We start from the raw sequence: 27,493 nt of genomic DNA on the forward strand, positions 1-27,493 counted from the left end.
TTCTCCCGGTGTTTTGATGGTTTTACAATTTTTAACTTTTTTAAAATCTTTTCCTCTGTTAAAGTGTATAATATCGTTACATATGTTAGTATATAATCTCTATAAAACTTCAAAAGTATTTTGTATTTTAAAATAATCGAAAAAAATTAAAAAAATAAAACAGTGGTTGGACTCAAACCAGAGCTTTTTTTGTTCAGAGGTTCGGCGCGCAATCCATCCGGCCACGCTGGCACTTTGATGTTCAAAAGTTTTTAAAAGTATTGAATAATTTTTTTAATAAGTCAAACTATAAAACTTGATTAGATAACATTAGATAACTTCGAGTTTACATTAGTAGAATATTTGCATTCACTTTTGTTTACGTTTTCTCATTACGAAAAGTGCTGCGACACTTTTTCAAGGGTTCAAAAGGGCCAAGGGTTCCGTGTCGAATGGGCACTAACACTATTAAGTTCAGCAATAATACATAGAGATTACTTGTGTAGTACTTCTCTAATAATAATGTCTCTAATCTTTAAATATTCTCTAAAAAGTGTCAAGTCTATCAGCAATAATGTTAATAACAATAACTTATTTGTTTCAGGATAAGAAATACCTTAACTCGTCATACAAAATAAACGATGATTTAGCAATAATTTCAATTAAAATCAAATGAACTCCCTATTAATGAAAACAAAGTTTTAAATTCCACCCTCTAAATAAGCAGAAAAAATATATATAAATTTCAAAAGCTTTTCATAAATCTGATAATGTCTTTGAGAACTTTTTGTTTCTGAAACGATTTAATAATGTTTATTTTAATTTTTATTTTTAATAATTTTATTGAGATTTAACATTTTAAAGACATAAATGTTACATGGCGGTTATTAATAGTTATGACAATAGTTCTTAATTTTTGTTATTTGTATATATATATATATATATATATATATATATATATATATATATATATAAATATACATATATATATATATATATATATATATATATATATATATATATATATATATATATATATATATATATATATATATATATATAAATATAAATATATATATATATACATATATATATATATATGTATATATATATATATATATATATATATACATATATGTATATATATATATATATATATATATATATATATATATATATATATATGTATATATATATATATATATATATATATATATATATATATATATATATATGTATATATATATATACATTAGAATATACCTTCTTTACGTCTTATTGGATAGTCACAACACTTTTTTAATGCTTCAATTAAACATTTTTAAGAACTTAAAAATGTATATATGCTCTTATAACACTAAAAGCAATAAGTATACAAAATCATACACTTCATCAATTATAGATAAAATTAGAATATATTGTAACTAAAAAAAAAAAAATTCTTTATATGAATACGTTCCATAACTTTTCGTTTACTTATTTATTAAAAGAACTTTTGCAATAAGGTTCAGAAATATATGAAAATGAAGCTTTTTATACTAACTATATAGTCTTATTTCTTATTATGTAAGTTTTGTAACATATTTATGAAATGTTTTATGTAAAATAACTAATTGTTTATACAACAGCTTTGAATAAATATTAAGTAAAAACATACTATTTCAATTCAAATATTTATATTGCCATATTTTTACTACTTTTTCTCGTGATACAATCTGAAATTAAATTAGTATTTATGTTTATAAAATTTAATTGGTAATTGAAACTAAACTGGCATTTATGTTTATAAAATTCTTTATAAACATAAATACCAACTTCAATACCAAAAAATAAAACTTTTCCTTTTTTTTTTTGAAAAAAAAGGTAGAAGGTTTTATGTAAAAAAAAGTCTTTCTTTGTTATAAATGAATCTAAGTTTAATTTAAATAAAAATTGCGCAACATTTATTACTTTCAAAATAAATAAAAGTGCATGGTTAATGATAATAAATAAATATAAAAACAAATGTTTAAATGTCTAGATATCAATATTGCTAAATCAAGTTATCTAAGATAAACTATTTACTGAATGTTTCTGACAACTACTGATTACATATCTGATACAAACGCTTAATGGGTTATCAATAATTTTTACATTTGCAAACTGCAGCTGATACTTTATTATTTGTCTTCGGTGATTGAACATGTTGCAATATGTACGAGAAAGCTACAGCAACTACGACGTCCTCTTGAACTGGGTATTTAACCAGATTTTTGAACATTTCAACTTTTCTTAGAAACCTTATATTAGGATTAATTTTATTATATTATATTATAACCTTATATAAGGATTAATTTTATTATTACAATATATAGGTATGCTCTTTTTTGTTTTTTCTTAATAAATGACTCTCATTGCCACGTATGCAAAATCTTTTTACACTTAAATTTTAAATATACAAAAACAGCAACATCAAGTGGTTGCAGCATATGGGTTGCGTTAAGGATTAAATATGTAACGCAGACATTTTTTTCCTAACATGCTTTTATGATATCAGACAAAAAATGTAAAGCTAAATTTATCTCTAATAACGATCTTCGTTCCTAGAAGAGTTTGCTACTTCAGCATTTCTACAAAAGATTTTAGTGAACCAATGCTCAAATGTTCAACCAGATTTTCAACTGTCGAATATACTTCCGGCAGGGCTACCACAAGTCTACTCTATTAGCAGTTTTTGGCTTTATAAACAATCATGGGAGAAAAAACTGAGCAGCCGCACTCCTGCAGTATATAATACAAATAGCTCTTTTGGAATGCCGCATTTTTCTTTCTACACGTTTAAGGCCACGCCTACATATTACTGTTTTATGCATTGGTTATTGCTTGTTAATAGTTCAAATATACTAATATAAGAAATCATTTTTAGTGTAATGGATAACTCATAAAAAAATGAATAAAGTAAATCTTATCAGTTTTAGTTCTTACTGAAGTTACGTTGTCAGCAGTTCTGGCAGTCAGATTGTTGCAAAAAATAAGGAGTTTGGTTCAATTAGAGCCAGAGGAGTTATTTTTGAATCAGTGACACCTATTCTGTGTGGAGAATTTTTTCCCTAGCAGACGTATATCCATACTATCCAAAGGTGTTTTCCAATGCATATAATCAAACTCCTTGTTTACGGTCATAAATTCTCATATTACTTGCACTTTTTTTTAGAATATTTGCAAGTCTTTCTTTTTAACAAAAATAACTATTTGAAACATTTAAAAATTAAAATGGGATTGAAATTTCAAATACTCAAAATTATTTAAAAGTTAAAAAAAGTTACATATGACAAACAATACAAAATCGCTAACAAATCAAGAAAAAAAGTAATTGTAAAAAAAGATGAAATCGACATTCACTGTTGCAGAAAAGTTTAGATTTTTTTGGAAATTTAATTGGGAGTACCAAGATATAGTGGTATTTTAATTAGAATATACCTTTTGAACATCTACATATGGGTTTTTAGAATTCAGTTTATGCGAAAAATTATGATTATATTTTGAACATTTTTCGGAGACATTTAAAAATCATTATTTTGTTGTTTGAGTTCGGTTAACTCATGCACATTTGCACAATCAAGATCACATCAAAATCATAATAATTTCAAAGTTATACAAAGAATATTATATACTAGAAAATAAAATTGAAATGGTTGGTTATTTTGCAATTATATTTTCCGACTAATATTTTTGTAAGTAGCAAGTAAAACTATCGAAGTCACCTCCATTATGAAAGTCCGTTTTACGGTATATTGTTTATTTTTGAAACGTTACGTAATGATTTAGAGTTATGCTCAAATACGAGCCAACTTCGTTGTTATAAATGACAATAAATTATGTACTTTAATTGGTTGACTCTCCTTTCAAACTCTTATGGCAACACTGTCTTATAGGTCCGCAAACATGAAAAACTTTTTTTATCAACATTTTCCCAATTTTATTCTCTACGTCTACAAATCTCTGTTTTCCCTAATTTTGAAAATGTATGCTCATTCTAATAATGATTATGGCTTATTATTATTCGAATTTCTCCTTGCATATACATTAAGTATCCAAAAACCTATATTATTTTTACATAAACATTTGCTATATGCCTGAGTATTATTTTTAGTCGAGTTGAGACATCTTTTTATCAAATTATAATATAAATCTATAAGAATATATATGTTACTATAAATAAACTATTATAGTAACGTATATATTTTTATTGGTTTGCATTCTTATATTTTTCTATCAAAACAATAAGATATAAAACAAAAGATATAAAAAAATAAGATATAAAACAATAAGATATAAAACAACAAGAATATATATTACTACAGCAGGTTTTTTTTCCATATTGAACTTAGTTAGAATAGCATAAAAATTTTATGTATACCTAATATACATAAAATATAGATAGTTTTGGTAGAAATTTTGAAAAAAAAAAAAGGTAGATCTTATAAATAACAAATAAATAAAAAATATACCTCCCAGCGGGCACGGGTACATTCATTGTACGTACAAAAGACATCCGGACGGAACGTACAACTTTGGTTCAGAATTGGTTCAGATTCGAGATACTGATGTACGTCCAAGTGAACGTACAATGAACGTACAATTTGAACGTTTAAAGTGCGTCCAAGTTTGTATCAGAACTTACTTCACAAATTAGAATTTAAATTTGTTTATTATAATTTATACAATGAACTTTTTATTTCAATTAAATGAAATAAAATGAAGTTCTTTTAAAAAATGTTTAAGTAGAAAAAACATACACACAATGACTCTGATTACGTTTTTTTTTTTGAATGCTTGTTTAACTTTTTTGTCCATGTAGTTACATTTTATTGAATATTACCTTATAGGAACATAAAATATTAACCAAGTACCAAATTTTATATAAATTAACTGAGAAAATATCAGTTTAACAGAGTTTAAGTATGACAGTTTTAAGTATTCTTTAGGGTAAGGTGGGGTAATCTGAGCCTATTTTTACCTATTTCTGACTTTGAGTTAAAAAAAAACAATGCTTAGGTATCGGTTTTCTGATAAATGATGTCTTAAAATCATGATTGGACATCCTACTAAACAAATTTAACAAAAAACTATTACTTAAAATACTATCATTAAGTCAGGGGAGCCTTTATTCGAAGATACCTATATAGACCCACATTACCCCACTACGTGGGGTAATGTGGGTCTTCATAAAATATTGGTAGTTCTGGTTTAAAATACTGCTGCTTATGAAAAATCTGACATACATTCTATATGTACGCACCTTTTTTATAGTATATATACAAGGTTTTATTTTAAAAAGTAGTTTTAAGTTATTTTTTTTGAAAAGAAAAGTGCATACATACACAGCACAACAATAAAAATTAAAAACTCGGTCAAATAAAAGTAAAAAAATAGTGATTTAAAACAGAAATCATGTTTGAATAAAGTGTTTTATAAAAAATAACTATTTTTTTGATGATTGCACTTTTATGGTAAAATTCCTGCTATTTTGGGCACTTCTTAGATTTTTTGGGTTTTTTTGATATTTCTTTGATACTTCAGTAAAGGTAATAGTTTTTTTTGTACATTTTTTTTTAACTTTGTTTTTTTCCTCTCTGACTTTTCGTTCCTCAAGTAACCGTCGTTTGACTTTCTCATTTGTAAGGAGTTCTCCACATTTTGCTTGTACTCTCTTCCTTTTTTATTTTTGTTGTTCAATTATTGCTGCTGTTTCTGCAGATACATTAGGACATATGACTGACCTTAAAGCTTCTCGCATAGCTGATCTCGGTGTTTGTATTCTTGGAGATTTAGGGCTATAACGTTCAGGTGATTGATTGAGAAAGTCAATACCTGTTATTCTTCTTTACATCTTTTCTTTACTTAATGGTGAGATACCTGAACCACGAAATCCTGCTAAAGCATTGGCGGGAGAGAGTCTCTGACACAATTGTTTCAATAATCCTGTAAAAGCTGTCTTATCAATATTTTTTTGTTGTGTTTCTCTTGCAAACCGCTTTAAAATTTTTCTCCACTCATTCTTTAATGGTCCAAAGACAGCTACATCTAACGGTTGTAATGCGTGTGAGCAATTTGGTGGAAGACAAATAATTTGGATATCGTTGTCCATGGCTGCTTTTATAGTACCATATGTTAAATGACTTTCATGACCGTCATAAAGCAGGAGTATTGGTTTTTGATCTTGGTCAACAAATGGTAGGAAGTGCTCGACAAACCTAAATAAAGAATGTATTTACTTCTATTGAATCATTTGTACCGCCTTCAAGAGCAACAAAGGCTATTCAGTGTAAATACATTAATAAAAAAAAGGAAAGAAAAAAAAATGAAAATAGAAAAATAAAAATTATAAAATTCAAGTAAAATACCAGTTTTCAAATAGAAAGTCTTGCATCCATCCACTTGCTGTTGCCCCAAAAGCACATCCTGGTGGTCCATTTTCTACCCATTTAGAATACAGATAGCCTTCTCCCTTAAAAACAACAAATGGTGGAGATATCTTCCATCTGCAGACACGCAGAATAGCACAGAGTACATAGCTTTACCAGAAGAACCAGCCAGTTCATAAGCATCTTTGCTTTTTGGATGTACAAATACTCTCTTCGTTAAGTGATTTGTGGAAAGCCCAGTCTCGTCAAGATTGTATATACTACTTGGTACAATGTTATTATTATGAATCACATCAGATAAAATAGTAAAAAATTTATCTACAACTTCATGTGTTAAACTTTTAGCTCTTGAAAATGTAAGTATTTGAGATTTGCGTAATCGAAGTTTATCAACATGACGCTTCTTAAAAGAAATTATCCAATCTTTTCCAGGAATTCCATTTTTAAAAGGAGTTTTCATCCTCATTGTTGTGCAAAATTGAGCAACTAAATTACAAATGTCAAGAGAATCTAATGGAAGACCATATCTTTGACAATACTGCGCTGCAGCTACAATCATAGTTTCATCATTATCACTCAGCACATTTTTTCGACCTTCACGTTTGTTTGCATTAAATTCTTGTTGTTTTATTCTTCGTCTCAATGTTTCTTTAGGAACAGAACATTCTTTAGCAGCATGATAAATAGTATTTTTTTTTCTCACATACTAACACAATTGCTCTTTCCAAACTATCAGCATTGTACTTGGATTTTATTTTTTTATTATAACATCTTGGCATTTTTTAAATACTTTCTAAAGTAATAATTATGAAAAATCTGTTAAACTTTTAGTGAAATAAATTAGCATAAATCATAAAATATCACCAAAAAATATTTTAACACCATATAGGTCTTATATAATATTTTATTTGACCTAGGTATTGTTTCATACAAATAAATACACATGTTTCTTAATATAAACTTCAAAGCTATAAACTTCAAACATAAGTGTTTAATAGTTCTAAATAATTATTAACACAAAAATAGTTAGGTCTGATGAAACTAATAGGTTTATAATGTTACTAACAACAACTTCGATAATATAATTACATATCATAATATTTTATATACATAGACCCACTTTACCCCACCTGATTATATTTCAAATTATAAACAAACCATGTGCGTTAGTGTCTTACAGGTATACTTTCCTTAAAATATAGTAACTTTACTTTCAAAATAAAAATTTTTCATACGTTTACGACTTATTTGAATATATTTTCTCTGAAGTTTAAAAACGGAGAAAAAAATGACTTGGTTTATGTATCTAGCATTTTAGCAAAAAAAGTGCCGTTTCTAACAACATAGCAAGGTTATATTTTAAAATTAATTAGCCTAATATGCTATAACAACGTGGTAAAAATTTCAACTTTATACCTAAAGCCATTATTAATATAACAGATAAATATGAATTACCCAGATTACCCCGTAGACCCACATTACCCCACCCTACCCTATAGCTTTTTTGAAAAATTTACTTTAAAAGTATGGCTTTCGCATTTGCATGACTAGAAGTTCCATCAACTATAGTTATACTGTAGGAATATATATATATATATATATATATATATATATATATATATATATATATATATATATATATATATATATATATATATTCCTACAGTTTACGGCTAAGAAAACGTGTTTGTGGTAAAAAAAAATGGCTCTTTGCTTGTTTGTGATATTAAAGCTGAAAAAATTAAGGTTATATTATGTCAAAACAAAATTAATTTAATTGCAGGAAGTAACTGATCCACAAAAACGCAAATTAAAAGACTAGAATGTTTTTGATTTATTTTTCAAACATAAAAACATTCAGAATGCTTTTATTTTTTTATTTTTTAACTGTAAAACATGCGCGGAGTGTTGCAACATCGACTATCTTATAGCCTGATTTGCAACGGAGTGCTGCTACATTGACTGACAAATAACCTGACTCGCAACGGAGTGCTGCTACATCGACTGACAAATAGCCTGACTTGCAACGTAATGATGCTACATTGGCTGAGGGTTTGGTTGGGGTAGGCAATCTATCAAAAAATTAAAAAAAAAATAAAAAAAAAAGCTTTTCCTGTCTTTAAAATTAAAATAAACCTAAAACTGGCATTTTATGGTAAAATCTTAAAGACGACCATTATTAGAAATCTAACAATATTTGCAAAATATGTATATTCTAATTATACTATAATTATTTTGAATTTTTTAGAAAAGGAAAAATTTGGTTCACAATTAAAAACAAAAGCAACAAAGAAAACTATAATGTAAAAACTAGTTAGCGCGTTCTCCAAAGTAATAAAGATGGATATAAAAGATATATTCGAGCCGCTGCAAAATATAGTAATATACCATTAACAACGTTGATTGATAAACTAAGGGGAAAAAGCCAATAGGTGGCCAACAATATGTTGGAATAACCAAGGAAAAACACTGGTCCATAGAGTATTTATTAAAGCATGACTAAGATCTACTGCTTATTTCTATGCCAAAAGCATCGAAATTCGAAAAATCGAAATAAGCTGTAGATTAATAAAAGCATATTCCAAAAAATTGACGTAAAGAGTGTTAGGCATCACGTGATTGGCTCCTCCTAATATGAAATAAATACACTCAGATAACACTAAATTCCTAAAGAGTGTAATAAAACAAAAATAATAAACAAAAAAAAAGTAAAATCTGACAAAATTGCCCCGCTATTCTTCCCAGAAAACAGCTATAGCTAAACTTTAATGGACATATATAGACATTTTAAGCTTTTCACTAAAGCTTTGCTCACTGTTGCTTGGTAGACTATTAGTGGTAGCCGCAAAAAAAGGCTAGCCAATAGCTTACTAATTTAACATGTCGGGAAGTTATCGGCTGGCCATGTATTGCGGCTTCCACTAATTACCCACTAAATTGGTACTGTGGTTTATCCTCCTCCGGCTAATTGCCATATAGAGGCCACATTACCAAGGACCGCAAAAACAAGTTCGGCTCCAAAAGGAGTGTCATAACCCGCTCTACGGACCAAGAGTAAAGTGATTTTAGGAAGAACGAAGACATGTTAGATTGAAAGATAGAAGTAGTCGATTTAGAAAGATAGCATAAAGACAGCGAACAGGATTGCACGCGGTGTTAAAAGGTGCAATTTAAATATGTTCACGAATTAATTTTTAATTAATACGTAACATCCCACTAAATACGTAAATCCAACATACGTAATTACCCACTAAATAAACAATGAGTAAAACTGCCATGAACCGCTCAAAATGGCCATATAGGTCTAAACCAAGTCTTTGATAGCAATGTTTGTGGGGCTTATAAAGGGATTTTTTAGAAACAATATATTGTGGTTCACCAAAAGGTTTTGAGCAATTTATTTTTCTCCTTGTCACATATCTTGAAAAATGCTTTGCTTAAATCTTTTTGTTGAGTGGAATTTTTTTTTTTTTTTTTTTGAGTGATTCTAAGGAAATAACTCTTCTTTAAATAGTAGAAAAACTTTTTGTATTCTGTTAACTAAAAACTTTGTACCAATTACTTCACAATTAAATAAACGATGCTTCAATCAAAGATTATAAGTTGACAAATTAACCAGTGGGCACATTGCTAAATAACGTTGGAACATGGCTAAATAATGTTGTTATTTGTGTTTTAATAACTTTGGATTAAGGATAGATTAATGGAAAGGATAGATAACGTTAGATTTTCCAACGTTTGATTTTCTAACGTTAATCAACGTTGTAATTTTGATGTAAAAGCAACGTGTTTTATTGGAACTCGAACTCCGATTGCACGCTACTCACTATAACACACTTTTAACAATGCTACACAGTCGTACTCGTTGAGGAAATATTTATTTAAAAAAATTATGAAAAATTCACTTTTTTTTTGTGAAAAGTTAAATATAAATTAAATTTGATATTGTATTTATTTTTGAAAAATTAAATATTCAAACAATTTAATACATCAGTAAATACATTTTAATACAATAAGTAATACATCAGTAATACATCAGTAATACATCAGTAATACATCAGTAATACATAAAAAAAAAAAAATTAGTTCTAATAAAAATAACGTTAGGGTAACCAATGTTATTACAATGCTAGATTTAGTTAGTCAATGTCACCCAACATAAATCCAACGTTGGATCGACAGCATATGCTTACTGGGTAAGGTTCAAGACTATTGTAATTGTTAGGGAAACAATAACAGAAACAATAGCTGTTATTGTTGTATTAATTTTTTAGAAATAATAGCAATATCTGAGGTTTATAAATATTGTAATACAATAAATAGTGTAATACATTTATTGTAGTTACAATAAATGTTGTATTTTACTTCAATAATATTTTGTGCAAAAATTTTTGATTTGTTTATCAGTTTGTTTAACTAAACTTAATTTTCAATTAAATATCAAATAGTTTATCAATGCTACTTTCCTTTGTCAGGCTTCCGGATAGCCAATATTTTGTTGGCATTTGCAGTTTAGATATAAAAAATAAAGGTAGGTATGCCGTTTCATTTGAAGGGGGGAGGATTACTACGTGCAAATGACCCCCTTTAGTTACGAATTCCGAATGTTTTGCCCAAATTTTGTAACAAAAACCAAGAAAAATATATTTATTTAGTATTCTACATTGCCTCATTTTCCATGCAGGAGCTCTTTATAAACATTAGGACACGGCCCTGAAAAGTAATGAGAAATCTGAAAATATAAAAATTATTTTCGAAAAATATCTATATTAGTCTTTTGGTAAAAAATAAATAGTTCTAATGTTTAGAGAATGCCCGAATTAAAAAAGTAATACATGAAATTAATACATTATTTATCAATTTTACTTGCAATGCACTACAATAGTTATTGTAATTGTTTTTTATGAAACAATACAATTGTTATTGTAATTTTATTTCATTAAAATATTACAGTACAATATTAGGAAAATAATACATTATTACAATAATAATTTACGTATAAATGGATTAGAAAATGAAAATTGAAATGTATGTGAACCCATTATAAAAAAGACGTTGTAATAATTTTATGATATGGTTGGATTTTGATTGAGACTCTAGGTTACCAAACTCCAACAACGTTTGTGCATTTATAATGGTATTGTTCTAAGGTTTGTCTATCTAACATTAGAACAACGTCGGAAAATGAATGTCAATTGAGGTTTTTAATGTTCTTAATAAATGGACGTTGGAACAACTTTAGTTAGTTAACATTAAACCAACATTTGTCTGATTAAGTTTTAAACAACGTTTTCACCGTTTGCTTTTTTACCTTTTTGACTTTTGACATCGAAGCAACGTCAGCATTCGAACCTAAACACAACTTCATTTTACAACACAAACGAAACTTCTGCATTTTTAAATGTTAAACTTAAACGTTATCGAATCTTAAACATGATGTAATAATCATAAAAATGATGTAAATAAATATGCAGTTTAAACTTAAATTTAATAACTTTTTTCTAGTACCCTAAACTAGATCGCTATTATATCTCAATGGAGTTGTTTAAATTGGTTTGAGTAAGATGAGACGTACTGGGACACCTCGTCTCGGACTCTTAAGGTTGATTTAAAGGGAAATTTTTAAAATGACCAGAGAAAGGCGCTAAAAATAAAGTAAAGTGAGCAGGTTAAATCTCAAGTCGGTCGGTATAAACTTTAAATTCGTAAAGTTAAATTAATTGATAAAGGGTTAGGGTTATTTTTTAAAACCGCTTAACTCTAGTTAGGTTCAAAACCTCTATTTTTTGTTACTTTTTATGTTGTGAACAAAAACCTAACTCTTCTTAGTAGTTTCTAAAACAGTTTTGATAGCAGTTTACAATGCCTGCCACATGTGTCAATGGAAAAATAAATGGCTAGAAAGAGTTGTTTTCAATCATTTCATATTTTTCTACGCTCAGACAAACAGTATTCTAAGATGAATAATAAAGATCATAAAATCTTACGACTGATTTACTTTGCGTTCCTTGAGTTTGCTTTGGGATTGTTGATCATTTATTGGTATTTCAGTAAGAGGGACCAAAGATATCTCATTTGTCATTTGTTCTAACTAATCACATTTCTGAAAAGTCAAATGACTTATCCAGTAAAATGCCATTTGAGTTTGTCAGATAGCCTAGATCACTGGTAAAGATTAAAAGATGAAAGGCTACATATTTCTTTTGTACACTTTTGGTCTCAATGACAAGAAAATAAAAGCCAATTCAACAGCATCAATACATTGGTTATGCATTGATGCCGTTAATTGGTTTGTATTCGAGGCTGTGGAATATTATGATCCAATATTTTCAAAATACAATGTACAGAACCTGATTCAGTTGTTAAAAAACTTTGAGTGAGCCTTCATGATATGTCTGCCTTTTCATTTAAAAACTATTGAGCCTAAAATTATTGGTTCTTTGTAAAAAGATGTCAGTATAGGTAAGTTTACGTGAAAAAAAGTAGCTTTGATAATAATTATTAGACAAAAAAACACCTAATAAAGTGGCAGCTGATGGTAAAGATAGCTATTTATTGAAATCACTTTTTATCTTTTATTTTGTGCACTGTTAAAAATTTCTCTATTTTATGGAATTATTTTCCATTCTTAGTACGGAAAGTATCCATTAAACAAAATTGTTGGAAATTTTGCTTATTTAAGTATAGATTTTGAAACACAGAAATTTTTGTTGGAAAAAATTTTTATTATTGAAGCCTAAGAATAATGTTAACATACAACCTAGTGGGAACAGAATCAATCAGGCGTCTTACGGACGTCTTAATCAGGTCGCGACGTGTCAGACCAAAATAAGAGGTCCTAAAAACTTTCGGTGAAGACGTCTTTATTAGGACGTACTCGTGACGTTTTCATAAAAAAGTTATTAGGACTTCCATATTAAGACGTTCTATTAACATCCCTAAGACCTACTTTAGACGTCCTAATTACCTTAGAAATTGTTTGTCTAAAAGACGTCTAAAGGACAGATTCAAAAAAGTTTAAATTATAAGTAGACTTATATTAACTTGTATATAAACTTAGCGCATAAAAATATTATACGCTAACTCGGATAATTTAAAATGTCTACTTGTTTAGGTTGATTATTAGTTTTTGTTGGTTATTTATCGTTTAAAATTATTTATAATTTTTAAATAAAAGAAAATTGAGTTTAATTATTAAGTGTAAATAAGTTGCCAGTATATTAAGGGAATTTTGATAAAAGATGCAAAGTGAATTGTTGCAATATGACTTTCACTGTGTATTTTATAGAGTACTAGCATGAGTTACCCGGCGTTGCCCGGGCCATTATTTAAACTGGCTTACCTGATATCTGTACACAAAAATGGGTCCAAAAATGGGCCTAAAAAATCGGCCCAAAAAATGGTCCCCCCTGACCCCGGGGTCAGGGGGGCCCATTTTTGGGCCCCCTTGACCCCGGGGATCGGGGTACGGGGTCAAAACCCAGCTAAGAACCTTCTCCCCCTCGAGGACTACCCCCATGCCAAATTTCATCGAGATCGGTCCGGCGGTTTGGATTTCTATAGAGAACAAACAAACAAACACACACACACACATTGCCTTTTATATATATAGAAGATAGCTGGAGTTACCCGGCGTTGCCCGGGCCAATATTTAAACTGGCTTACCTGATATCTGTACACAAAAATCGGCCCAAAAATCGGCCCAAAAAATCGGCCCCCCTGACCCCGGGGTCAGGGTGGCCCATTTTTTAGCCCCCTTGACCCCGGGGGTCGGGGTACAGGGTCAAAACCCAGCTAAGAACCTTCTCCCCCTCGAGGACTACCCCCATGCCAAATTTCATCGAGATCGGTCCGGCGGTTTGGATTTCTATAGAGAACAAACAAACAAACAAACACACACACACACATTGCCCTTTATATATATAGAAGATATATATATATATATATATCTATATATATATATATATATATATATATATATATATATATATATATATATATATATATATATATATATATGTCTGTGTGTCTGTATAAATATATACAGTAGCGTGCAAAAGTAACCGGACAAGAGCATAACTTGAGATAACTTTTCATTGAAAAGTCCAATTTCTTTCAAGTTTTCATTGAAATGTCAAAAAATTGATTACAAATCTAAAAACAAATGAATTTTATAAATCTAAGCAAGCTAATCTTAAAAGTTTATTAAATTAAAATATGCGTGTGCAAAAGTATCCGGACAAAAAAAAAACTTGAATTAGGTTTTTTTTTAAACATTTTTAAAATTGAAAATGCTTTATTTTAAAGTAAATTGATTACTGCTTGAGAGTGACAAGGCATTGAGCCCACCAGCTTCATAATCACAATAATTTTGATTTTTCCCCTATTTTGTTTCAGAGTATTCAATAAATCACGTTTGCTTGTTGGTTTTCGAACTGAAATTTATTGATCAATGAGCTTACATAGACATTTAATAGAATTAAGGTCAGGACTTTGCTAAGGCTATTCGATTAATTGAATTTCTTTGGTTTAGAACAAGTTTTTCACAAGGGTTAAAGTGTGCTTTGGGTTATTGTCATGCTGAAATATCCATCCTCGAGCCCTGAAAAATGTTTCACACAAAATGTTGTCTTGGTAAATGCTAAAATTAAAGAACTTTATAATATAAAATGTAGTGTTGACACAATCAAACGTCTTTTGAGGTCTGCAAATCTATTTGGAAGATTTTCTACAAAGAAACTTTTTTTATAATTATAAAAAATTTAATATATTTATATAAAGAATTAAAAAGCACGCTTAAGATTTGCTAATGAACATTTGAGTTGGGCAAGAAAACAGTGAGTGAAAGTACTTTTTAGTAATGAACTTAAGTTAATGTTATTTGGATCTGATAATATTAGATAAGTCCGTCGACACAAAGGCCATAAAAACGATCCTAAATACTAGCTACCAATAGTAAAGCACAGAGGTCGAAACGTTATGAACTGGGCTAACTTGAATAGAGATTGTATTGGTCCTATCCATTTGATTGATGGCAAAGTGGACAAAAATATGTACTTTGTATATATTTTTGTATACTTAAGAATGTTATGATACCACATGTTAAAGACAAAATGCCTTAAGGAAGGATGTTTTAGCCGGACAATGACTCAAAGCACACTTCAACCCTTGTGAAAAACTTATTCAAAACCAAAGAAGTTCGATTAATCGAATAGCCTTAGCAAAGTCCTGACCTTAATTCTATTGAATGTCTATGTAAGCTCATTGATCGATAAATTTCAGTTCGAAAACCAACAAGTAAACGTGATTTATTGAATACTCTGAAACAAGATTGGGGAAAATCAAAATTATTGTGATTAAGAAGCTGGTGGACTCAATGACTTGTCACACTTAATTTACTGCAATTTGCTTTAAAATAAAGCATTTTCAATTTTAAAAATGTTAAAAAAAACAACCTAATTCAAGTTTTTTTTTTCTGTCCGGATACTTTTGCACGCGCATATTTTAATAAAATGAACTTTTAAGATTAAACTGCTTAGATTTAGTAAAAATTCATTTGTTTTTAGATTTGTAATCAAGTTTTTGACATTTCAGTGAAAATTTAAAAGAAATTGGACTTTTCATTCAAAAGTTATCTCAAGTCATGCACTTGTCCGGTTACTTTTGCACGCTACTGTATATATATATATATATATATATATATATATATATATATATATATATATATATATATATATATATATATATATATATATATATCAAAATCTAAATTTCTCACTTATAAAGCAAGTGCTTTGCCACTACCCTACTACTGCATAATTAAGTATTCATTTTGTTTTTTTTAACTTTATACTTAATAATTTGTCTTTTTTTTTTCAGCACTTGGCAGTAAAAAGGGTTTTCTCTGAAACCTAAAATTAAAATTGATTTTAGGAATAGAAAAGCATATCCTACAGAAACAGCAACACAATACCTAAATTTTACACCAGAACTTAGTCATAATGAACAAAATATTGATTTAAATTAATTACACTCCCAGTCAGTATCTAATTTTCGAAATTAAAAAATTTATATGTATATATATATGTATATATATATATATATATATATATATATATATATATATACGTATATATATATACATATATATATATACGGATATATATATACACATATATATATATATATATATATATATATATATATATTATATATATATATATATATATATATATATATATATATATATGTATATATATACATATATATATACGCATATATATATATATATATATATATATATATATATATATATATATATATATATATATATGTATATATATACATATATATATACGCATATATATATATACATATATATATATATATATATATATATATATATATATATATATATATATATATATATATATATATATATATATATATATATATATATATATATATATATATATATAAATATATATAAAGTGGTCTAACTGAGTCATTTAATTTGGAGGATAATTATAAAGTGATTGAAAGTTCTGACCATCTTAAAAGTGTCTCGTGATAATATAAAAGTTAAAAAAACCTAAAAAAGAAAAATACATCACTTCCTACTCCTTCTATTTCTTATGGGATCACCAATCAATTAACTGATGTATCTTTGCCTCCTCCGTTGGTCTTAATTGAATTTAAGGATTATGGGAAACGTTAATTAGCTTTGGATAACGCAAGAGAATTAAAAAGTGGTTCTTGTTTCACAAAAGTTTATGTCAGATTAGACCAAACCAAGAACAAAAAGGTAGCTCTATCTAAACTTTATGCTGAATGCAGAATTAAAAATAATGCTTTTCCAAATTCATTTGAAGGTCTGCTAGAATTGCATTATTAGATTACCCACACATTATTGCGATCACAGAAACGTGGTTCACTTCTACATCTTTAACAAATCTAGACAATTATACTGCGTACCTTCGAAATAGATAAATTCGTGGATGTAGTGTGGCCATATACAGTATTGGGCAAAACATTTGCAACCAACATCGAACAATGCTAAAAAGTGTTCCTAATTTTACATATCTTAAAAACGAAACGAACTATACTACCACAGAAAACAGTTCAGGGGTGTGGAGTCATAGAATGCCATGACATGAGCAATCAGCTGACAGGTGAAAGCACACAGGCAGAATTTCGTTGACAAGTGGCCTTTTGCAGCGGACAAAACAAGTGCAACTTTTTTGGTTTGTTTCATTTCTTAAGTCTGGTCCGTGTCAACGTCACGGAAGTTTTTTAATAATTAAAGGAAGTATCCAGAAGTTTCCAGAAGTTTCCAGAAGCATGCAGAAGCTTCCAGAAGTTTCCAAAAGAACCATCTGGAAGCATCCAGTAGCATCCAGAAATATCCAGAAACACTCAGAAGCATCCTGACGCATCCAGAAGCTTCCAGAAGCATCGAAAAGAAGCATCTAGAATCTTGCAGAACATGTTCACACAGGTTTATTTTACTATTTATAAGACATGTAAATCGACATGTAATTCAGTCAGTATATGGAAGTCAATCAGTCAGTATTATCAAGACAGTTTATCGAAGTGAGTTTTATCAAAGTGTTTTATCGAAGAACATCAATACAAGAAGTGAAATACAACAAGTGTCTCATTACATCAATACATTCCACATCCAACCAAGACGTTGTGTTCCACAGAGCATTATTGTATCATCACGAGGTAAATGTAACACGGAAAGCCTTGAGAAGCGTGATTATTTATTTTTATTATTTTTATGACTTCAAGTGCAAAAATGGCTCCCGACAGTCTTGGATTGGAACTAAGAAAGAAAATTATTGGCGATTACGTTAGTGGAATGTCACAAAAAAGTATTTGTGATAAATATCGCGTGGAAAAATGGACCGTATCAAGACTATGTTCCATATATCATTCTTCCACGGGGAAGTTGGCATCAGATAACAAAGGTGGAAGACCGCGTTCCACCACTTCTAGAGAGGATTCTATGATCGTCAGATCCATCAAGAAGGATCCCTGGATATCATCAGTCGAGATACAAAAGCAATTAGAGCTGCTTGTATCGGACCAAACAATCAGAGAACGTGCTGTTGAAGTTGGATTTTTTTCTCGACGCCTTGCAAAGAAACCGCTGATTTCACTAAAAAACCAGAAGAAAAGGCTCCTGTTTGATACATCTCATATAGACTGGAATGTGCAGAAATGGCGATCTGACTTGTTCAGTGATGAATCGAAGTTCAACATCATTGGGAGCGATGGCATTTGCCGTGTACGTCGACCGGCCGGAAAACGCCTCGATTTACGTTACTGTCATAAGACCGAGAAGCATGGTGGAGGCAATGTAATGGTCTGGGGGCGTTTTTCTGCTAACGGTCTAGGTCTAATACATCGAAACGATGGAATAATGGACCGTTTCATGTATAAAAATATTCTGAAAGATGTTATGTTACCTCATGCTGAATGGAATATGCCAATAAAATGGGTTTTTCAGCAAGACAACGATCCGAAACACAATGCAAAAGTAGTCAAGCAGTGGTTTTAAGACAACCACTTATCGGTGATGGATTGGACGCCTCAATCTCTGGATCTCAACCCTATTGAGAACCTGTGGGAGATCGTCAACCGCAGAATAAATCGTGAAGGTGTTCGTAATATGGATCAACTGTTTGAACAAATCCAAAAGGCCTGGGCAGCGATTCCACAAAGTTTTATTGATCACCTGATCGAATCTATGCCTCAAAGATGCAAGGCTGTGATCGACAACAAAGGATTCGCCACGAAATATTGATAGCGAAATACAGCTTGGTCAACATTTTGTCGACTTGCATTTGTTTTGTCCAGAAGGAAATCAACTTTTTTTAATAGTTTTGATTAATTTATTCATTTTCGTGTACAAATAATGAACTTTGTGATAAAACTTGAAGAACTTTGTCTCTAAACAGTTATATAGTTGTTTCTCTAAATTGAAAAAATGCAGCACTTTTATATAAAGAAACTAAATTAGCATTATTTGGTTGCACTAGTTTTGTACGATACTGTATGTTAGAAAAGATATACCTTCATTTACGAATACGAGTGCAGTGATAAACAAATGGGTGAGCAAATATGGTGTTAAATTTTAATTGGAAATGATATTTTGTTAATTGGATGTATTTATTGTCATTCGTTTACTCGAAATGAGTCTAATTTACAAATTATTAAGTAATTAATACGAAATGAGTCTAATTTACAAATTAATAAGTCAAAAAAATTAATTACAAATTAGTAATCAAATGTGCTAAAGCTCTAATCGATGGTAGGAAATATACTAGTGTTCTTACTGTTGTTAAATTAATCATAGTGATATCAGGTAGAGTGATTTGGGTGGCCAATGTAAAAGTGGAAAACATTCCAGTAAAAATTCTTTTGATACTATTAATGATTGTTTCCTATCACAGTTTGTCACTGAACCAACTTTTAAAAAAGTTTCAAAAGCCACCGGTTATGATGGAATTCATCCTCGAGTGCACAAAACTTGTTCTAAAGATTTTAGTGTGCCTCTTTCTATAATATCTATCAAGTCCTCTAATTCTAGTCATGTGCCACATGGGTCAAAATTCGCTAAAATAAAGCCCATATTCAAAAAAGGTCATCGTACTGATCCTTGAAATTATAGGCCTCTTTCCATCACCTCTGCAGCTGAAAAAATAATGGAAAGAATAATGCGTGATGTCACGACTGAAGCAGACCCGTAGCAACCGAGGAGGGAGGGGTGTTTGGGGAAACGGGCACTTTATACCCTCTCCCTTCCCCCAATAATTTTCAAATAAATAATTTTAAAAGAATTGGCTGAGAAAATTATTCGAAAAAAAAAAAGGTCCTTAAAACTATTTCAGGGCCCCTTAATCCAGCACTGTCCCCCCTCCCCCCAAATATAATTTTTGTTCCTACGGGCCTGTGAACATCTAGTAAAACATAATTTTTTATCTTGGCATCAACATGGTTTTGTCAGATATAGATCGTGCATTAAAAATCTTTTTGAAGTGCTGGATATAATTACTGAAGTTATGATTGTGCAGCATTGCTTATTTTGCTAGTTTTTGCTAAAGCTTTTGAGTGTGTGTCGCATGTTTTGCCTCATTTCAAGTTGGCTAGCTATGGTTTTTGCAATAAAATTCTCAATTGGCTCAAGAACTTTCGTGACTGTAAAAAGTAACGTGTTATTTATGGCAATTTCCTCTCTGAATGAATGGATGTTCTAAGTGTTGTTACTCAAGGATCGGTCATAGGACCTCTACTACTTTTGCTATTTATAAATAACTGGTTAAAAATACTTGTAAACTTTTTGCCGATGATAGCCGATTGGTTGCAAAAATAAAGTCAGTTATGGATTTGGAGGACAGTATGTTCAGGAGGACATTGATATTTTAGGTGATTGGTTAAGACTTTGGCGCATAGAATTCAGTATAAATAAATTCAAAGTTCTAAATTTTCACAGTGGTTTCTTAGAATTCGACATCCTCCTGACAATGTTAGTCGAAAATGGTAGTCGCATTCCTCTTGAATTTGTATATGTCGAAAGAACATTAGGTATCTTAGTTAATAATAAACTCATATGGTCAGAACAGGTTAGTCAGGCTACATTTAAAGCAAACTCTGTTATTGAGATACTCAAAAGAACTTTTAAAAATTGGAATCCAAGTATGTTTATCAAGCTTTATACAGCGTATGTGCGGCCGATATTTGTTATCGCAATAACCCATGTTGGCGCACTGCATTAACCAAGCAACCAATTCATTCTCTATTTCTTCTCCAAAATATGATTCAAAGCCAGAGTTTTGCCGTTTGAGTTGGCTTTTACCAGATAATTTGTCGCATAAGGCTTTTTCAGGAACATTAAACTTTTTGCTGACCCATAAAAATTTTTTACCTTTATTTAAAGCTCTAATTGCAGCATGCAGTTGTTCTTCGGAATACAATAGCTTTTTTTCGAATATTTTTTTTCTTTTTGAACCTTGCATCTTTCTAATCGAATTCATTTCACATAATAAGTAAAGTATAAAAAATATATCAGATAAATACTCCCAAGGGTTAAATTACCTTAAATTGGAAATTTAGTTTAACTATAATGGTCTTTTAGAGAGAAAACTTCACAAAATAAAGCACATCCAAAAAAATTTATCCATAAACGCTAAGTGCTAACTAATATAATTTTTGTAATTACCTAACGTGTAAAGGATTAAACAATGTTATACAAAAAATACTAATATTTTTTGATTAAGTTTGAAATATTCAATGTTTTTACAACTATTTTAAACTTTTATCGAAAAAAGAATAAATAAATTTTATGCCATAAAAAAATCTAGACAAACTTTTTTTTACTGTTAAAGATTCTCTTAAGAAAGCAATAAAAATCATTTTCGTGTAAAAAAACATCTCAAATCTTTAAAAATATTTTTAAAAGTATATTATTACTGAAATAAGTTAGTTTTGTATAAAACAATACAAAAAAAAATAAATTAAAAAAAATAAACAAAAAATTTACTGATTTTTTCGAAAACCACGGTAAGTGCTTCTTTACGGTAGGGGATGCATGACCCTATAGGGTCATGGCATCCATGAAGAAACATGATTATAAAACATATTTTAACTATGTTTCTTCAGATATTTTCCTCTTTTAGTGTCAAACAAAGAGTACGCGAATTATTTGAGATATGGTTGAAATTTGGAAAGAAAGTAAAAAACAAACTTCCTCAAAATTATTACATATAATTTTAAAATTTTAAAATAGAAGTATTGCAAGATTTTTTTTTTTTCAGTCTTTTAATTTCTGTATTCAATTATTTTCCTGGACTAAAATAATTATCATATATGACCTTAATAAATAAAAGGAAAAAAGAACTTCACAGCACAATTTCTTCCATTAATCCAACTTCTAAACAACGATAGAAAATATATTGTCTCAACGTCATTTCATTCAAAATATAACGTTTGCTGAAAGTATATTTTGAATGAAATGACTTTATAACGTCTTTTTTTTTAAAGTTAAACTTTGCTATAACGCATTTCCGACGTCATTTAGCTCAAATGTAATGTTGTTACAACATAATTTTTACATTGTTGCAATAACGTTAGCAAAATGACGTTTTTCGGTTGTTTTATTTATAACATCATACCAACGTCTTTCCAACGATATGGACGTTGGAACAACGTTGTTCCAACGTAATTTTTCTTATTGGGGTAGTTTCTAATGAAAAAAACATCACCAAACATATTTTTAAACTTTCAATTAGTCAAGAAAATTTTCCCAATATAAAAAAAATAGGTAAAGTTTATCCAATTTAAAAAGCCAATATTAGTTCCAATATCTTAAGTTATTACCTATATATGTGTTATCATTTCTCTCAAAAATATTTGAACGCGTTATGTATAATAAAATTTACCAGCTTTGACCCCCAAACAGCTTCATTTCTAGAAAAACACTTCAACAAACATGCAACTATTCAGTTAGTTGTCGAAATAACTAACGGGTTCAAAAAAAGTCAGTTAACACTTAGATTATTATATATTGATCTGTCAAAAACACTTAACACAGTAGTTCACTCCATACTTTTTCAAAAGTTAAATTACTATGGTGTAACAAACAAAACATTTAATTGGGTTAAAAGTTAACTTATTAACCAAAAACATTATGTAGTCAATCCGGATTTTAAAGCATTAAACATTCTGTCTGGAGTTCCACAAGGCTCAACCCTCGGCCCTCTTCTATTTTTAATTTATATAAACAACTTCTGTAATGTATTTGAAAAATTAAATTCATTATTGTATGCTGATAATACTTATTATATTATTGTTCAGCTATATTTTTATATAGCTAAAAAATATTATGAATGTTTAACTGATGAAAGTAAATAAATGGTTTAGGGCTAACAAGCTCAAAATAAACGCAGATAAATCTCAATAAACATTATTTTATAAAAAAAAAACACCAAAAAAAAAACGTGCCACAAAAATTACCAGCTCTCTTTATAAATGATAAACAAATTAAAAAGTAGGAATTTTTATAACGTTTAGAAGTTTTTCTAGATAAAAATTTATCTTGGTTTCCTAACATAATATACATCGAGTTAAAGATAAACAAAACTATTGGCATAATATACAGAGTTAGCTCATTCATAGATATTTAAAGTTGTAAATTAATATACTATTAATATTCATAGCTACATTAATTATAGAAACATTACGTGGGTTAACAGTACACAACCTGTTAAACTTAAAAATGTATTCAGTGACCAAAAACATATTTAGTCGAACACGCTAGCAGAATTGTATACCAAGAAAGTAGATTTGAGCATGCAAATCCATTAATGAGGGAAATAAAAATGTTGAATGCATATGAGATAAACAGGTTTCAACAAATGTACTTTATATGTAATCATTTTAAAAATCTTACACAAAACAAATTTGAAACAAAATTTAAAATAAATCAAAACAATAACTATTCTCTAAAATCTAAAGAGAGGCTCGCATATACACTGCCTCGTTAATTTACTAAATATAAAGAGTTCCGCAAAACCTATCTAGAAACAAAGATATTGAATAGCCTGAAAAGTAACCATTTCAATATCGTGAAATTAGTAAATTCATTTAAGTTTCGTATAAAAAGAAAAATCAAACGAAAGCTTCGAAATTATTTTAATTCTTTTTTGCCCTTTACTCCATTAATATTAGGGAGGTGCTTATTTTTTGATACTTGAACGGAGTTTTATATCATTTTTATAACAATTTTATTTTAGTTTAAAGTGTTACAAGCCAAATAGGGGTTCTATGAAAAGATTGTGATGACTACGGTCATCCATATCTTCTTTGAGTCCCTATCTGTTTTTATAAATTATTTTTTTATAATTTATGAAAAGGTTTTTTTGTATTTGAAAACGTCTCTTGTAATTTTTTTGTTTTTTAGATGAAACCCTAAAAAAACTCATAGTTTTATTTTTTTATTTAAGAAACTCATAATTTTATTTGTTCGCATAAAAAATTCATAGTTTAAATTGTTCACTTGAGAAACCCATCAATAGGCTTTATATATACACTTATAATACTTTATAACTGTATATATATATATATATATATATATATATATATATATATATATATATATATATATATACATTATAAACTATAGTTTAATTTCTTTTCTTAAGAAACGAATTGTTAGTATTGGTTACTTAGGAAACCCATTGTTTTATTTGTTCACTTCGGAATTTAATTTAATTTTTATGTTAAAGATACCAATAGTTTTATTTGTTCACTTTAGAAGCTTAAAGTTCAATTTTCACATTTAAGAAATTGTCTAAAAACAAAAGCACAAAAGTAAAATAACTGTCAACAAAAACGCTGCATTATATATTTTTTCCGGTCTTTGACAACGAAGGAGCGCAACTACTTCTACAAAAAAAAATTACTAGATTGGTAGCAGCGCCTTATAGCAATAATGGAACGTAACATTTGTACAAATTGCTACAAAATCAATTCCCTTCGGAAAATTATTAATGACTTGAATAATTATATTGTTATTGAAAATGCATTAACGATTGCAATTCTACAATTCTTTTGTACTTCCGCACAAAAGAGTTCTTGTGTGAATGCATTTAATAGCTGAAGCGCTAAATTCGTGAAAGAGAAAAAAAGAACAGTTTAACACTTTTCAGGTTATACAGTTGTAATTAAAATGCTAAGAAAATATGAAAGTGGAGCTTCTAAAAGAAGATTGAAGAAAGAGAGAGAGGAAATGGTAGCTAAACTTCCAAAAATGACAAATTTTTTTTCATCAAACCAAACTATTATGCAATTTCCACAAACTGTAGATAATAATAAAAACAATGAAAGAAAAGATGAAACAATAACACAGAAAATGAGGTAGCCTGCCAAGGTCCTTCAAATGAAATTCAAGAAGTTGAAAGTGTTGAATCTACAATGCATAACAATGAGCTTGACTCAGGTACTCCAATTTTTACTATCTTTAATGACACCTCTAACATCTGCTAAACAAACAATTTTCTTTTTAGGCAGTTAATATTTTTATTCTATAAATTGTCACTTATTATTTTTTTATTAGGCTTATTTATTATGATTTTTTTTCCTAGATACCATTCTACGCGAAGACCCTGCTTTATGGCCATTACAATTAAAGGAAAATGAACGAATGAAGTATTTAAACAAGGGGTATGCTTTTTTTCAAAATAAAGACTCTAATTTCAAATCTTCGAAGCGGATGTTCAAAAACCAGTACAGATATTATTTGGTTAAATATTTTCAAAAAGTGATGAATCTGAGACTGAAAATACATTGATTCCTCTGCATGTTTTAAATTGGATTGTTGAAACCGATATTATTGATGTATTTCCAAATGTTTATATAGCATACCGCTTGTTTCTAACTATTCCCATAACAAATTGCGAGGCTGAGAGATCATTCTCTACTCTTAAAAGAGTTGAGAACATGCACCGATCAACAATGGTCCATAGTCGTTTAAGTAATATAGCAAGATTAACTATTGAGTCAAAATTATTAGAAACTTTGGATTTCAGCGATGTGATTGCAGAGTTTGCGGGGAAAAAAAGCAGAAAAAAATCACTCAACTTAATTCAATAAAATAAATATAAAATTTGTATATAAATAAATATCAGTGATAGCGTTTTCAAGAAAATCTTTGTTTTACTCATTTTTGTCGTTGTTAGTGGAATGGGGCCTCCTACTTTTAAATAGCCCCGGGCCCCGAAAAGTCTTAATCCGCCACTGCGCAGTTTAATTTGTTTACTTATGAAACTTCATAGTTTTTTCGCTTCACCATAGAAACCTAACGTTTTATTTGTTCACTTTAGAAACCCAAAATCTTATGTGTTAGAAAACCGATGATTAAATTAGCTCACGTAAGAAAACTACAGTTTAATTTGTTTACTTATAAAAGCAATGCTTTTATTAGTAGTATAGATAGAGCATTGTAGGCTTTAAAAAAAGTGCATTTTTAAAAAAAGTGTCTGAGTTACAAAGTATGATACATATCAACCATTTTTCACCATGTATATTATGGGATCTCTTCAACCAGCATGACATGGTATTAATTTAATTATTATTTCAACAAAGAAATAATAATTATAAGGTCAAATCTAAGCTTAATACAGCTCATTGATTTCACAAGTGAAATCTAAGCATAAAATAAAGCATATCCAACTACATAACTGATTTTCAGACTTATCAATTCTTTATTGTCGAGCCATGAGTTGAACGACTCGGGATTCCCATTCCACTTTACTAATGATTTGTTTTTGAGTTTACGAATAACTTTTTCAATCCTAAATATGTTTTGATCAGTTTTTAGCATTTTTTGTTCATAAAAAGTATCTTCTATTTCTTAACCATTAATGTCAGTTATTTTATACGTTGCTGGATTTGTGAACTGAACCTATGACATTGTAAAAACCTCTTCAGTCCATCCTTGTATTCTTTTTCAAACGTTCCCTTCTTTTTAATTATCCTAACTCTATCATCAATTGAAAACTTTGGTTTTACAGACTCTAATCGTGCATTACCATTTAGATTTAACGAAACAATATTTTGATTCCTTTTATCGCTAGCTGCAACTGGTGTCATTTTAATTGAAGAATGCTTTGTGTTGTTGTATTTATTTACCAATTCATTTAAAATGTCAATACATTTTCTAGTAGAATTAGATAAAAAGTACTTAAACATTTTATCTTTCATTGTTCTATTCCAAAGTTCAACTACACAACTTTTTTCTTCATTTTCAGTTGAATATAACTCAACGCCTAACGCTTTAACATGCTTATTACAAAAATCTAAGCCTTTATCTACCCGCATTTTTTGACACTTTCTTTCTTTAAAGATTTTATTTAATGCATCAGTAACATCAACTCCAGTTTTACTCTTCAATGGAGCAATAATAATAAGTTGTTTCCCAAGAGTATAAGAGGAATTGTTGTTGGAAAGTTGGTTTGTGGAAAAACTACTTTATTATTGAATTTACTTTTGAGACCTGGTTTGTTAGGCCAGGTCTCAAAAGTAAATTCAATAATAAAGTAATA

General features: G+C 29.0%; 2 protein-coding genes across 2 annotated transcripts; both read right to left on the reverse strand.

The window, feature by feature from the left end:
• Positions 1-5,845: 5,845 nt before the first annotated feature.
• On the reverse strand, positions 5,846-21,427 carry LOC136085449 (uncharacterized). Its single transcript, XM_065806756.1, has 4 exons — positions 21,179-21,427; positions 6,526-7,092; positions 6,366-6,469; positions 5,846-6,215 (listed from the first exon to the last, which is right to left on the reverse strand). Exons 1-4 carry the CDS (start codon positions 21,425-21,427, stop codon positions 5,846-5,848), a joined length of 1,290 nt encoding a protein of 429 aa, XP_065662828.1.
• Positions 21,428-26,595: 5,168 nt separating this feature from the next.
• Positions 26,596-27,269, reverse strand: LOC136085450 (uncharacterized). Its single transcript, XM_065806757.1, has 2 exons — positions 26,872-27,269; positions 26,596-26,743 (listed from the first exon to the last, which is right to left on the reverse strand). The coding sequence occupies exons 1-2, from the start codon at positions 27,267-27,269 to the stop codon at positions 26,596-26,598; spliced, it is 546 nt and encodes a 181-aa protein (XP_065662829.1).
• Positions 27,270-27,493: the final 224 nt, after the last annotated feature.

This window comes from Hydra vulgaris, chromosome 09 (genome assembly GCF_038396675.1).
Source record: "Hydra vulgaris chromosome 09, alternate assembly HydraT2T_AEP".
Lineage (NCBI taxonomy): Eukaryota > Metazoa > Cnidaria > Hydrozoa > Anthoathecata > Hydridae > Hydra > Hydra vulgaris.